The sequence below is a fragment of the Salmo salar genome, chromosome 01 (assembly GCF_965601325.2).
Source record: "Salmo salar chromosome 01, fSalSal1, whole genome shotgun sequence".
NCBI lineage: Eukaryota > Metazoa > Chordata > Actinopteri > Salmoniformes > Salmonidae > Salmo > Salmo salar.
The window spans coordinates 67,447,430-67,463,579 of NC_138291.1; the positions used below are offsets into that span (position 1 = coordinate 67,447,430).

Sequence of the window (16,150 nt, forward strand, 5' to 3'; positions counted from 1 at the left end):
TTCCAAACTTCTTCAATTTAAGAATGATGAAGGCCACTGTGTTCTTGGGGACCTTCAATGCTGCAGGCTGCATGTCCTGAGGCTGGATTGTAACAGCCTAATCTAAAAACAAGGCTCCCTCAATTTTATCAGCATATCGAATGCGCGACCCGGGCTGGCAAAACTCTGGATCATTGTTACTCTAACTTCCAGAACGCATACAAAGCCCTCCCCCTCCCTCCTTTCGGAAAATCTGACCACGACTCCATTGTATTGCTCCCAGCTTATAGACAGAAACTAAAACAGGAAATGCCCGTGCTCAGGTCTGTTCAACGCTGGTCCGACCAATCGGATTCCACGCTTCAAGATTGCTTCGATCACGTGGACTGGGATATGTTCCGCATAGCGTCGGACAATAACATTGATTAATACGCTGATTCAGTGAGCGAGTTTATTAGCAAGTGCATAGGTAATGTTGTACCCACAGCGACTATTAAAACCTTCCCCAACCAGAAACCGTGGATTGATGGCAGCATTCACGCAAAACTGAAAACGCGAACCACTGCTGTTAATCAGGGCAAGGCGACCAGAAACATGACCGAATACAAACAGTGTAGCTATTCCTTCCGCAAGGCAATCAAACAAGCTAAGCGTCAGTATAGAGACAAAGTAGAGTAGACACGAGAGGTATGTGGCAGGGTCTACAGTCAATCACGGACTACAAAAATAAAACCAGCCCCATCGCGTACCGCAATGTCTTGCTCCCAGACAAACTAAACAACTTCTTTGCTCGCTTTGAGGACAATACAGTACCACCGACACGGCCCACCTCCAAAACCTGCGAGCTCTCCTTCCCTGTAGCCAACGTGAGTAACACATTTAAACGTGTTAAGCCTCGGAAGGCTGCCGGCTCAGACGGCATCCCTAGCCGCGTCCTCAGAGCATGCGCAGACCAGCTGGCTGGTGTGTTTATGGACATATTCAATCAATCCTTATCCCAGTCTGCTATTCCCACATGCTTCAAGAGGGCCACCATTGTTCCTGTTCCCAAGAAAGCTAAGGTAACTGAGCTAAATGACTATCGCCCCGTAGCTCTCACTTCCGTCATCATGAAGTGCTTTGAGAGACTAGTAAAGGACCATATCACCTCCACCCTACCTGACACCCTAGACCCACTCCAATTTCCTTACCGCCCCAATAGGTCCACAGACGACGCAATCACACTGCACACTGCCCTAACCCATCTGGACAAGAGGAATACCTATGTAAGAATGCTGTTCATCGACTACAGCTCAGCATTTAACACCATAGAACCCTCCAAACTCGTCATTAAGCTCGAGATCCTGGGTCTTGACCCCGCCCTGTGCAACTGGGTCCTGGACTTCCTACCGGGCCACCCAGATGGTGAGGGTAGGAAACAACATCTCCACCCCGCTGATCCTAAACCCGGGGGCCCCACAAGGGTGCATTCTCAGCCCTCTCCTGTACTCCCTGTTCACCCATGACTGCGTGGCCATGCACGCCTCCGAACTCAATCATCAAGTTTGCAGACGACACTACAGTGGTAGGCTTGATTACCAACAACAACGAGACGGCCTACATGGAGGAGGTGAGGGCCCTCGGAGTGTGGTGCAGCAGCGCCTCTTCAACCTCAGGAGGCTGAAGAAATTCGGCTTGTCACCAAAAACACTCACAAACTTTTACAGATGCATAATCGAGAGCATCCTGTCGGGCTGTATCACCGCCTGGTACGGCAACTGCTCCACCCACAACCACAAGGCTCTCCAGAGAGTAGTGAGGTCTGCAAAACGCATCACCAGGGGCAAACTACCTGCCCCCCAGGACACCTACACCACCCGATGTCAAAGGAAGGCCAAAAAGATCACCAAGGACAACAATCACCCGAGACACTGCCTGTTCACCCCGCTATCGTCCAGAAGGCGAGGTCAGTACAGGTGCATCAAAGCTGGGACCGAGAGACTGAAAAACAGCTTCTATCTCAAGGCCATCAGACTGTTAAACAGCCATTACTAACATTGAGTGGCTGCTGCCAACATACTGACTCAAATCTCTAGCCACTTTAATAATTAAAAATTGGATGTAATAAATGTATCACTAGCCACTTTAAACAATGCCACTTTATATAATGTACCCTACATTACACATCTCATATGTATATACTGTACTCTATACCATCTACTGCATCTTGCCTATGCCGTTCGGCCATCGCCCATCCACATATTTGTATGTACATATTCTTATTCATTCCTTTACACTTGTGTGTATAAGGTAGTTGTGAAATTCTTAGATCACTTACTGCATGGTCGGAACTAGAAGCACAAGCATTTCACTACACTCGCATTAACATCTGCTAACCATGTGTATGTAACCAATAAAAATATATAGTCAGGTGTGTGCCTTTCCAAATCATGTCCAATCAATTGAATTTAACACATGTGGACTCCAATCAAGTTGTAGAAACATCACAAGGATGATCAATGGGAACAGGATGCACCTGAGCTCAATTTCGAGTCTCATAGCAAAGGGTCTGAATACTTATGTAAATAATGTATTTTTGTTTTTTGTTTTGTCATTATGGGGTATAGTGTGTAGATTTTTGAGGAAATTGTGGAAAAAGTCAAGGGGTCTGTATACTTCCTGAAGGCAGTGTGTGTGTGTGTGTGTACTGGTGAGTTTGTGCACTTTTGTGTGTGTGCATATCTGTTAATCTTCACTCTATTTTCAGATTATCCAGAACATGTATGCATACATTAGTATTGCATTATGGCATTAAGAACATATTGGCACAGTATGGCGCTGTAGCACATTTGACGTGATGTGACTTGCATTTCACACAGGGTGGAGGCGTGATTTGCCTCATGTTCTTTTCTCCCAGGCTGCTTTAAGAAGCTCTTCAGATTTTGTGACCAGGTATTAGGTCCTCATTAGCAGCTAATTAACCAGCAATTTATCATGTATTTAGCACAGCTTCTTATTGGGTCTTATTAGGGTGCTAGTATTAGCCACAAGGTAATAATGATTCGTAAGTATATTGACCCACTTCCTACAGTTACATTTACATTACATTTACATTTTCGTCATTTAGCAGACGCTCTTATCCAGAGCGACTTACAGTAGTGAGTGCTTGTATGTGAGTGCATATACTTGTATGTGAGTGCATACATTTTCATACTGGTTCCCCGTGGGCATCTAACCCACAACCTTTGGTGTTGCAAGCACCATGCTCTACCAACTGAGCTACACAGGACTCAGTTATTCTCTACTATTGCACACAGAGTGAGTTCATTCAACTTATTATGTGACTTGTTAAGCATATTTTTACTCTTGAACTTATTTAGGTTTTCCATAACAAAGGGGTTGAATACTTATTGACTCAAGACATTTTAGCTTTTAATTTTTAATTAAATTTGTAAAAATGTTCAAAAAAAAAAAATAAGAAAAGTACACTACAGTGTTGCCAGTTTTTCGCCAGCCTCTTGAGAGAGAGAATATCTTCCCAACCATAAGGCCTATTAGACCTGCACATTGCAGCAAATACACTAAATGGCCAAAGACATGTGGAGACCCCTACAAATTAGTGGATTTGGCTGTTTCAGCCACACCCGAGCACACAGCTATATAGAAAGAGAGAGGGAGAGAGACCTTCTGCTCCTAGCTAATAGGGTATTTGAAATAAGTTATTTTCACCCATTCTGTGCTATGTTAATGGGGGTATTAGGAGACTGGTGTGTCTCTGTGGAACACTATTGCTATATTGACCTCACTCTTCCAGGGATATTGATGCTGTAGGTACCCTATTCACTCAATTGTAAAGAGCAATGTTGTCATGGCAATTTCCTTCCTCTGCGCTCCTTCATGTACAAGGCAGTGAGAGTTTATTGACACAGTGACAGACACACTAGCCCATGATCAAATCTATGCACTAGCCTTTCCAAACTCCTCCACACTCACATGGCTCGGTGGTGACCTCAGTGGATACTGGTTGTCTGTCACAGCTGCGACATTATACAGGATGTCTATAGGTGCTCTATAGGGTGTGCTGTATGAAAATATGTTTCTCATTCAGCGCTACCCCTACCATCACCTTAGGATTTCACCCTCCCTGGTTACTGCCACCAAGGTGAAATTCATACATTTATTAGGCGGGGTTCAGATTAGGATTTTGTGGTTACGAATGGAGAACAAAAGATTGTTATTGTGAAGCAAAATATTTTGGTGTTACATTCTGACACATTTCTATGTATTCTCTTTTTGTATTCCTGATGCTATCTTGTGTTCTCATTCGACGTGCACAGGTTACAGTTCTGGAGACCTGCTCCCCAGCAGCACAGACGCCACTAAATAAAATAGTTCATAATCCTGCCCAAATCCTGTAATCACCATGACAACAGCAGTAGGGAGCGATGCACTTCCCCACTTTCCTTTTTTTTTGTTCCATTCTGTCCAGTCACTCTTCTCCTTTTCTCTGTTTCCTTATTGAATTGTGTTTCTGGAGTTGGCTAGGTGCTGTAGCTCACTGGTGTGTTACCATTGAAGCTCCAGGGATGGTGGTATTGTGCGGTGTGTGCAGAAGGTTGAGAGATTGTGGCCTATAGTATGAGAGTGTAACAGATACAGAAGACAAGTGCGTGTGTGATTGCTTAGGTGTGTGTGAGACACACACAAACTGCCCCTGCAGGGTTGTGATAGGGTGGGAGTGACCTCATGGGGTGAAAGGCCTTGTTCCCTGGTAGTCACATCATGAGACACAGAAGAGGTGTTGGTTATTTCAGGAAGTGTTGAGTGTGTGTGTTATTGATCTGTCTTACTAGGTGAGAGGGAGATGATAGTGGAGAAGAGCACTCAGTCCAGTTTGAGTCGGAGCATTCATTGTATCAAACTTTCAGTCTTCACATCGAACATCTTGTTTATGTGCATGGTTGTGAAAAGATTGCATACGCACATCCAATGTCTATGAGAAGGTTCTGTTAAAAAGAGACTCTGCACATGGCAATCTATACTCCCATGTGGTTTATTTTTGACAATGTCTCACCCTTCAGGTTTTCATGAGGTTCCCTGTGTGTCTTACAGTACTCTACTGTAACTGCTGTGTGTGCTTTAGGCAGGCTTCATAATTAACACCTCTCTCGCTCTCTCTCTCTCTCTCTCTCTCTTTCTCTGTGTATCTCTCTCTGTCTCTCTCTCTTTCTCTGTGTATATCTCTCTCTCTCTCTCTGTGTGTCTCTCTCTCTCTCTGTGTGTCTCTCCCTCTCTCTCTGTCTCTCTCTGTCTTCTCTCTCTCTCTCTCTCTCTCTCTCTCTCTCTGTAGGTATCCGGCCCCAGATCATGAATGGGCCCATGCACCCTCGCCCCCTAGTGGCCCTGTTGGATGGACGTGACTGTACAGTCGAGATGCCCATCCTCAAAGACCTGGCCACTGTCGCCTTCTGTGATGCCCAGTCCACACAGGAGATCCATGAGAAGGTACAACACACACTTACCCACGTACGCCCACGCACACTCTTTCAGGCACTGACACGAGCATGCGTACACATACACGCACATGCTATACACTGAGACTGCATAGGCATCCACAAAAGAATAAGCCTTAACAATGTGCATGCCCTCAATTCAAACTGTAGCTCTTTTCACCTCCCCCTCCTCTCCTCCTTTTCCCCTGTATTCCCCCCCCCCCTCCACCTCTTCTCTTTCTGTAACATAAAACTGATATTGCAGTAGAGTATATTGGCTCTCCCAGTGATTTCATTATGATTTAATGTCATTGGGTGACAGTGTGCTCCTCCTCTCCTCCTCTGGTTGTTAAATAGAGAGGCTGGTTATGGTAAAGGAATGCCATAGTATACTGAGCTAGCTATATCTGCAATATACCAGTGCAAGATCAAATCTTCCCCTCTTTGTGTAAAGTACTAAATGTGCAAAAAGTTTGTTAAAGCTGCAATATGTAACTTTTTGGGCGATGCGACCAAATTCACATAGAAATGTGAGTTATAGATCTGTCATTATAATTGAAAGCAAGGCTAAGAAGTGGTAGATCTGTTCTATGTGTACTATTTCTATGCTTCCCATTCTTAATGTTTTGCGTCTTTTGCTTTCAGTTTTGCTCACCAGCTTCAAACAGCTGAAAATACAAATTTGGTTATAGAAAATATATTTCACAGCGGTTTAGATGGTACAATGATTCTCTGCACAATGATTGCTTGTTTTGTCACATTGCTAAAGGGTAGAGCTGCTGCTTTCAAGGAGCGGGACTCTAACCCGGAAGCTTATAAGAAACCCTGCTATGCCCTCCGACGAACCATCAAACATGCGAAGCGTCAATATAGGACTAAGATCGAATCGTACTACACCGGCTCCGACGCTTGTTGGATGTGGCAAACTATTACAGACTACAAAGGGAAGCACAGCCGAGAGCTGCCCAGTGACACGAGCCTACCAGACGAGCTAAACTACTTCTATGCTTGCTTCGAGGCAAGTAACACTGAAACATGCATGAGAGCATCAGCTGTTCCGGAAGACTGTGTGATCGCGCTCTCGGCAGGCGACGTGAGTAAGACCTAATACAGGTCAACATTCACAAAGCCTCAGGGCTAGACGGATTACCAGGACATTTGCTCCGAGCATATGCTGACCAACTGGCAAATGTCTTCACTGACATTTTCATCTCCCTGTCCGAGTCTGTAATACCAACATGTTTCAAGCAGACCACCATAGTCCCTGTGCCCAAGAACACTAAGGTAACCTGCCTAAATGACTACCGACCCGTAGCACTCACATCTGTAGCCATGAAGTGCTTTGAAAGGCTGGTCATGGCTCACATCAACACCATTATCCCAGAAACACTCCAATTTGCATACCGCACCAACAGATCCACAGATGATGCAATCTCTATTGCACTCCACACTGCCCTTTCACACCTGGACAAAAGGAACACCTATGTGAGAAGGTTATTCATTGACTACAGCTCAGCGTTCAACACCATAGTGCTCTCAAAGCTAATCACTAAGCCAAGGACCCTGGGACTAAACACCTCCCTCTGCAACTGGATCCTGGACTTCCTGACGAACCGCCCCCAGGTGGTAAGGGTAGGTACCAATACATCCGCCACGCTGATCCTCAACACAGGGGCCCCTCAGGGGTGCATGCTCAGTCCCCTCCTGTACACCCTGTTCACTCATGACTGCACGGCCAGGCACGACTCCAACGCCATCATTAAGTTTGCTGATGACACAACAGTGGTAGGCCTGATCATCAACAATGATGAGACAGCCTATAGGGAGGAGGTCAGAGACCTGACTGTGTGGTGCCAGGACAACAACCTCTCCCTCAACGTGATCAAGACAAAGGAGATGATTGTGGACTACAGGAAAAGGAGGACCAAGCACGCACCCATTCTCACTGATGGGGCTGTAGTGGAGCAGGTTGAGAGCTTCAAGTTCCTTGGTGTTCACATCACCAACAAACTAACATGGTCCAAGCACACCAAGACAGTCGTGAAGAGGGCACGGCAAAACCTATTCTCCCTCAGGAGACTGAAAAGATTTGGCATGGGTCCTCAGATCCTCAAAAGGTTCTACAGCTGCACCATCGAGAGCATCCTGACTGGTTGCATCACTGCCTGGGTTGGCAACTGCTCGGCCTCCGACCGCAAGACACTACAGAGGGTAGTGCGTATGGCCCAGTACATCACTGGGGCCAAGCTTCCTGCCATCCAGGAATACTATACCAGGCGGTGTCAAAGGGGGGCCCTGAAAATTGTCGAAAACTTCAGCCACCCTAGTCATAGACTGTTCTCTCTGTCCCACACGGCAAGCGATACCGGAGCGCCAAGTCTAGGTCCAAGAGGCTTCTTAACAGCTTCTACCCCCAAGCCATAAGACTCCTGAACAGGTCATCAAATGGCTACCAATACGATTTGCATTGCCCCCCACCCCCCCCCCCACCCTGCTGCTGCTCTCTGTTATTATCTATGCATAGTCACTTTAATAACCCTACCTACATCTATATATTACCTCAATCACCTCGACACCGGTGCCCCTGCACATTGACACATTGACTCTGTACCGGTACCCTCTGTATATAGCCCACTATTGTTATTTACTGCTACTCTTTAATTATTTGTTATTCTTAACCCCCCCAAATAGGTAAGAGATTTCTTTAAACTGTGTTGTTGGTTAACGGCAAGTAAGTAAGGTCTACACCTGTTGTATTCGGCACATGTGACAAATCAAATTTTATTGGATTTGAACCTGATGACTATTACAATTTCTGCAACTAGGAAATGGTGGTGCGATTTCTGTATATTGCACCTTTAACAAAGCAAAGCAATTTCCATGTATTGTGTATGTTGACCTTACAGTTTATCAGCGTCAAAAACCCAAATAATCCGTGATAATCATGCTGTCTGTGATCTTGTAAACAAGGTTTGTTGACGTCTTTTGTCAGCAAAGGAGAATTTGAACCATTTAAAAATATGTTTATATTTGGGTGTAACAAACACAGAGCGAGAGCGAGTGAGATTGGAAAATAGAAAAGGTTAGATGGATGGAGGGAAGGAGAAAGTGAGAGGAAAAATAGGACCCGGGTTCTGTTGACCTCTTTTGACATGCTTCTCTCTGGACCCTGGCCTCTCCGTGCTACCCTGTTCACGCACACCAAGGCTTTCTGTCCAAACAGCTGTTGTTTGTGCATACGTTACACAGCGAGGCAGCCTGGCCTGGGTGTAGAGATATTGACAGAGCTTCCGCCTTTGTCTACGAGTCAGCAGAGACAGCAGAAGTGGCACTTCACACACACGAAAGGAGAAAGGGCCACTCGCACGCAAACAACCCACTAACATTGGCTCAAACACACAGGCTCAAATACAAACCAACACATACACACACATGCTGACATTTACACATACACACACAAACCTCACCTCTCATACACACAAATTCACCCACTTTCATCATACATACTGAAACACGCACTACTGCCTCTCTGCATGCATCGCCTGAGAAAGATGAGCTAAGTTAGTTCCCTGACAGGAGCCTGAATCTGTATAGTTCTCCCCAGTGAATTACATAGCATTAGAGCACTATTAGAAGGTTACGATGACTCCCTATCCATTTCAAAGCAGTGCTGGCGTGCTCTCATCGTGTTTTGGTGCTGACTTATCACTCTCTGCTGTGTTGTGTAGGCTAAAGGGTTCGCGTGCTAGCGCGTTCTCTCTCCCTCTGATGTCAGAACAATGTAAGCAGTTTAACCATCTGTTTGTGGACTGTGAGTGAATTGATACAAATGAGTCTTTAGCGTTATATCAGCTTTTATCTGTACAATAGAGTGGTGTACTGATACCATTCCACCCCCACACAAACTCTCCTCGCAACATTTTGATCTGGATAAAAAAAATCGGAAAAACATCTATTGGGTTGAGTCCATCCCTCTATGCCATATCAAATTGCTTTTTTACAACTTCTGTATATTTTAATACTGGTCCAGCATCGTTATAAAAAATAATCACTCGTTCAGTTTTTCCATTTAGTCTGACACATTGCTCAGTGATTACTTGCTTAATGACTCACACAGCATTGGCCATTACAACCCACAGGACGTATTGTCTCCAGCCAAACTTGCCTCTGGCTAGCAACACAGCCTAAGCAATTAGATGAATGCATGAGGAGAGATTTAACCTTGAATTAGCATCTAGTGCTGACTCCAGCTACCTCTAATAAAACCGTTATGGAAAGTCACAGCTATGCTAATCTGGCAGGCCAAGCTAATGCAGTTAGCCTGAGGAGAATTTAAAGCTATTATTTACCCAAAACGCCTGACAAGGTGCACTTGCTATGCTATCTGGGGATCTGGATAAACATCAATCCAGTTTATTACCCTGCCTGTCTCCACCCTCACCTTGTTTCCATATACACATTCTGATAATGCATGCCTTTTGACACGTACACATGAACACACACACCAAATGTTTAAAGATAATGATGAAATGCCTTTAATGATGATGATGATGATGAAGGTGCCCCTCCATCAGGTGCTGAACGAGGCAGTAGGGGCCATGATGTACCACACCATCACCTTGACCAGAGAAGACCTGGAGAAATTCAAGGCTCTACGCATCATCATCCGCATCGGCAGCGGCTACGACAACATCGACATCAAGGCAGCCGGAGAGATGGGTAAGAGGGAGAAACAGAGAGGATAGAGGAGAGAGGTATAAGATCAAACTTTATTGATCCCCTAAGGGGACATTTTATTGCATCGGCCAATATGACAGACATAACATAGAAACAACAACAACCCACTCCTCAGCACTGCAGCCAAGACTTTATGGAATGTAGCCAAACCAAACACTACTTGTATACTTCAGTACATAGCATATGTAGTTGAAGTATTATCTCCTAAATACACAGACAACAACTGTGAAAGCATTATTAAGAAATACTCCCCCACAGATGTCCTTTTTGCCCCAGGCATGTCACTTAATAATTAAAACTAAAATCCTCAATAACCATAGTAACCTGGTGTGAAACGTGTCTTTCATTTAAACATTTTTGCACTATAATTATGAAACGCTACAATTGAATCAATTTCAGTCGTTGCCTTTCCAAGGTGGGTACATGTTTCTACATGTTTCTTGGATACTTAGTTGTTCCTTCCATAACAAGCACATTGCTGTGCACAGAGCTTCTATACATTTTTTCTGTTCTTCTTCTCTCATCCTGTCTTCCCTTTCTCTTTGCCAGGCATCGCGGTGTGTAACATCCCATCGGCAGCGGTGGAGGAGACTGCGGACTCCACTCTGTGCCACATTCTCAACCTGTACCGGCGGAACACCTGGCTGTACCAGGCTCTCCGGGAGGGCACGCGGGTCCAGAGCGTGGAGCAGATCAGAGAGGTGGCGTCCGGAGCCGCCAGGATCCGAGGAGAAACGCTGGGCCTCATTGGCTTTGGTGAGTCACAGGAGATGTTGGTCTTTGGCAGTAACACACTCAGTTGTGATAGTGCTTTGTCCACATACACACACAGCCATAACATTGTGATCCTTTTCTGACACTGTATTCATGTGTATGTCTACAGGTCGTTCAGGGCAGGCGGTGGCAGTGCGGGCCAAGGTGTTTGGCTTCAACGTGATCTTCTACGACCCGTACCTGCAGGACGGTCTGGAGCGTTCGCTAGGTGTTCAGCGTGTCTACACCCTGCAGGACTTGCTCTACCAGAGTGACTGTGTCTCCCTGCACTGCAACCTGAACGAACACAACCACCACCTCATCAATGACTTCACCATCAAACAGGTACACACACTTGCAGGCAATTCAAACACACACCCATACACACACACACACACACACAATGCTAAAATGGGCCATAATTTACCATGCACAGTACAGTACTGTGCACCCAGCCTCGTGGCCTAGTTGGTGATCAGCACTGCCACCTACAGTCTGCTTTTCAAACTGCGTGCTGTTGTAGAAGTCTAACATCTATTTCCTCTTTGAAGTGTGAGGGGCGGTCTCATCAAGGCAGAACCTGGTTAACGTGCTAATTATATATTCATATAAACCATAGAAAAGTTTCTTAAAGAACATCACTACTTTGCTGCCAAAAGATCTGTGTTTGTACGTGCGTTCGTGTCTATGGCTTGTGCCTTTTACAGATCAGATACAACTAGGACCCTGAATTTCAGCTTTTGTCAAGATGAAGGGATTACTTTTATCCAGATATTCTCATTTAATCTCTGTCTCTCTCTTTTGGTACACAGAAGTTTCATTCCATTAGCTCTTTGCGATTTGAATCTAAGCTGTTGGTACGAGGAGCATACTGCAGGGCACCTTAGGGCTTTATGGTTGAAAGCACCACTGCAGGCACATACTGTACAAGTTGGCTCCAACATGTGTATTCTCCAGGAGAGTGAATACCACTTAATCTCATCGCAGATATCTACTATCTATTTGATGTTAGCAAAACGGGTTTACTTTTTTTTAAGATGCGCCAGGGTGCGTTTCTGGTGAACTCTGCGCGGGGAGGTCTGGTGGATGAGAAGGCCCTGGCGCAGGCCCTGAAAGAGGGCAGGATACGGGGGGCCGCCCTGGACGTCCATGAGTCAGAACCCTTCAGGTGAGTGTGTGTTTATCTGTGTGAAAACATAACTTCGTCATCTCCATTATCCAGTTCAGTTAGCCAATCCCTTTCTCTGGTGTGTGTAGTTTTACCCAGGGTCCTCTGAAGGATGCTCCTAACCTGATCTGTACTCCTCACACGGCCTGGTACAGTGAACAGGCCTCGCTGGAGATGAGAGAGGCAGCCGCCACAGAGATACGCAGAGCCGTCACTGGTACACACACACACACACACACACACACACACACATTTATCACACTTCTAAACTAATTTGAAGCTGATTCTTTACTGGAATGTTTTGGGTTTTCCGATGCAGGCCGTATCCCCGACAGTTTACGAAACTGTGTCAACAAGGAGTTCTTTGTTACCACGGCTCCCTGGACAGTGGAACAGCAGCAAATGCACCCCGAACTCAACGGTGCCGCGTACAGGTATCAAACACAACCAAACTGACAATTATGTAGGGAAACCCCTATTTTTGGTCAGGTCCACCTCCTCTTGCGTATATTATCCACATAAGCAGGACTTAATCATTTTGATAAAAAGGGGGATAAAAAAAAACTAATTGGTACAGCAGGAGTAATTTCCATGCTCAGATATATACTTTGTTGTTCCCTGTATTCAATATATGATAACTTCTTGTCTTTTCTATTTAACCTAGGTGGTATTTTAGTCTTGGTTTCCGTAGTGGCATATAGTGGAAATGAAGCGCTATGGGGAAACATTGATTAGCTACTACCATCCCCTGCTATTGTTTGTCAGGAAGTCACAGTATTGACCTCTCAGTCTCTCACCCTATACCTACTGTCTCAACTGGACTGAACTACTTCTCTTACACAGCCGAGTCAACCAAACCATGGTACAGGCCATAGGAACGGGGGGAATGCAAGACAAATTATATACCTAATAGAGAACCAGGTAAATACTACCAATGCTGACCCACGGTGATAGGCTCAGGCCCACCTGTGCTGATCAAAGCATAGCTGCTGTTAGTTTTCATGATACTGAAAAGTATAGTCTGTCTGCTTTATTTCCCAGCCAATATACCTGCTCTGCCCACCCTCTCATTGCACCCCTCATTTACTTCCCCAAAACCAACAAATGTGGCCAAACCTAGCCACTTGTACCATGCCAAATAATACAAAAATCTATTGCAAGGTAGCACATAATGGCAACTATTTGATCGTAGGACAGTCAGTGTTGTATTCCATATTCCTGCACAGGAAGTATGAGGTCTACTTGGGTATATTTGTGACATTTGTACCATTTTCCCTCTAAACCCCCCTTTTTCTCATACAGTTCAGTGTCTGTCCCCTGAGATATTCTGTCAGGAATCTTTCCTTGACCTGCCATCCCTAGCCCTACACCATTCCCTTATGCCAACTATAACTATATTTTGTTGATATGAGTGGTTTAGTAAATCAAGATATATTTCTCTGATACGTTTATCAGTTTCCCAAGAACAACAGATGAGGTCTTGTGGTCGTTTTGAATCCTGAATTGACATGTAAGAGTTGAATCTGTTTTCAGATTTCATGTGATGTCTGTTTTGCACCACACTCTTTCTCCAATGTGACTTTACTTTCTTTGATTAGAAAATTCACCACTGAATTTGATCCTTTGTCTTATTTCTAATGTGAGGCAACAAATGTTTTTAAATGTAGCAACTTAAAATGGCAATTTAAAGGCTTATCAGGTTGTTGTAACCTATGAGGTATTGTTATGGTACCATGTGACCTCACCAATGTCTCCCTGGCACAGGTACCCCCCTGGTGTGGTTGGTGTGGCCTCTGGTGGTATCCATGGGCCAATGGAGGGGATGGTGCCTGGGGGGGTGACAATCGCCCACACCCTGCCCTCCGGTACCCACCCCTCCCAGGCCCCGTCCCCCAACCAACCCTACAAAAACGGGGAGCCCATGAGAGAGCACATGACCGAGCCATAACTCTGCATCCAGAGACGAAGGAGTTCATATATACACAACTGACCCACCCACTCTTTGACCAGCAGACTGATCGTTAGGGTTCACACAGAACACCGGAACCAAGTGGGGACAGTGAATATATTCACAACTGCTTCTCCAAAGTGGGGACCGTCAAAACTCATGTTCCAAGGATCCTCTTCTTTTCATTTTTTTTATTCCTGTTTTCTGGGACACGTTACCGCATGCCAGAGTTAAGGCCCGTCCACCTTGACTGACCCACCAATAAGAGAGCTTGGAAGGACAATGACATCATCTGTTACTGGCCTTCCTCTAACCCCACCCTGCCCCATTCCATCATTTCAGTTCACGTGTGTCTATTTTTATTTCCTCTGTGTTGAGACCACCCTTCAAATGAATATCTGTCTTTCTGTTCTTCAATGTGAAAAAAGAAATTATTAAGAAATGACATACAGTTGTCAGACAGTAGAAAAAGACAATTGGTGTTATCAATGCCATCAGCAGTCTCAATGGGGACCTCTAAACCCTGTCCTAGTCCATCTCTCACCCTGTAGGTTGCTGGTTCCTGAATGTACAGACAGGATTTGATGGACACATCAGGGTTGCCAGATCTCTTGAGCCTCATGACCAGTACGAGACAAAAACAATAAGCCCAAATTTAAGTGAATATGGGACCTGAAACCGTTTGAATTTGTCCATTGTGAACATCTCTCAACCCCTGAGAACACCCAATATATTATAGAGAAGATTTTGATCTGGTAAACTCCTTTTTAGACATCTGGTTTCTCTGAAGAGCTTCTTCAAATCTCCAGGTTCTGACGCACAAAGGGGATGAGAGACTTGCTGTAAAGGTCATTATCGCAATCTTAGACAATGTAAACTTTTAACTGTTGATTGTCTTTCATTCCAACTCCGGATTCAGTAATCACCTGGTGGTCTGTCACTAAAATATTGAAATAAGAAATGCATGCAAAAGCCGTTCTAACTGTTAAAAGCACCTCTGCTTTTACATGGACCTCCACATCATGGATTTGTACATTGTCGCAGGTGTTTGTATGCTAGAGGGCTCTCTTAAAATGTCCATTTTTTTTTTCTCACCAAAAGGACCTACACAGTAGCACCAGCCAGAAAGGAAAGGGTTTAGGTTACTGACTCAGGAAAAATAACTTTTGCAGATATAATCTTTTTCCCCAAATTGAAAGAAAAAAGTCTGGATCGTTCTGCGTGTTTCCACCTTTTCTTCATTGTGGTATTTTTATAAATCAAACCTCTGTTTTTTGGTGTTCAAGGTTTTTGCAGAGTCCTGTTAAATTTGTATTACCTAGTTAAATGTTCTTATAATCATAGTCTTATGTGAACCACCCCTTTTTTTCCCCCCTTGTTCTTATAATGAAAGCCAGTTGGAGCTCTTGGAGGCATCGTGCACTCTGTGAGCAACATCCCTAGTGCCCTGACTTTAGCAAGACAAGGCTACTAACAGATTGTTTGGTTTTTAGTGTGAGTATTTGTACAAGGTGATATATAAAATTCAGTGCAGTTCAAATAAAAAACCGCTGTTCTCTCAGGCTCTGTGAAAGTGTTTGACTTTGCTGCTTATTTATGCATACGGTTTATAGTACCAATGTAATGACCTTCAGTTGGCCCTTTCTGAATTTTGTTGTGTAATGGGTTTACTGGCCACACGGAGGTTACAGAAGTTCCCATAAGAATGTATACGAGAGCCATTATATAATTTAGGATAAATAGTCTACACTATGATAATTGTTATATACTCTCCTTTTTAGACATCCCTATCAATAACCAGGTGCACCACACGAGTCAATGCATACTGAAACGGTCAAACTACACTATCATTTTTACATTTTAGACTTCATATAGGAAAACCTTCAATGTCCAATTTATTTTTCTGGCTGGCACTAGTGAGGTCAGGCTTTAACCTAAATCGGCAACTATTGCATTACTACTAGTCTTCCCTGTGGCTCAGTTGGTAGAGCATGGTGTGTGCAACGCCAGGGTTGTGGGTTCGATTCCCACGGGGGGCCAGTACAAAAAAATAGATGCATGAAATGTATGTATTCACTACTGTAAGTCGCTCCG

The 16,150-nt window shown here is 44.6% G+C and overlaps 1 protein-coding gene across 7 annotated transcripts in view; it reads left to right on the forward strand.

Moving 5' to 3' along the window:
- Positions 1 to 15,618, forward strand: part of ctbp2a (C-terminal binding protein 2a) — a 139,532-nt gene extending 123,914 nt beyond the window's left edge. For 4 of the 7 annotated variants that reach the window (XM_082976069.1, XM_014204394.3, XM_014204365.3 and 1 more), the window contains 8 exons: positions 5,309 to 5,463; positions 10,025 to 10,169; positions 10,737 to 10,943; positions 11,071 to 11,285; positions 11,978 to 12,108; positions 12,198 to 12,325; positions 12,428 to 12,542; positions 13,873 to 15,618. In XM_082976069.1, coding sequence (XP_082832195.1) covers positions 5,309 to 5,463; positions 10,025 to 10,169; positions 10,737 to 10,943; positions 11,071 to 11,285; positions 11,978 to 12,108; positions 12,198 to 12,325; positions 12,428 to 12,542; positions 13,873 to 14,056 — 1,280 coding nt within the window. In that variant the 3' untranslated portion in view covers positions 14,057 to 15,618. Of the gene's footprint in view, positions 1 to 5,308; positions 5,464 to 10,024; positions 10,170 to 10,736; positions 10,944 to 11,070; positions 11,286 to 11,977; positions 12,109 to 12,197; positions 12,326 to 12,427; positions 12,543 to 12,951; positions 13,030 to 13,563; positions 13,619 to 13,872 lie in introns of all 7 variants that reach the window. The other 3 variants (XR_001329193.3, XM_014204384.3, XM_014204375.3) reach the window with 3 other exon arrangements.
- The last annotated feature ends 532 nt before the right edge of the window (positions 15,619 to 16,150 follow it).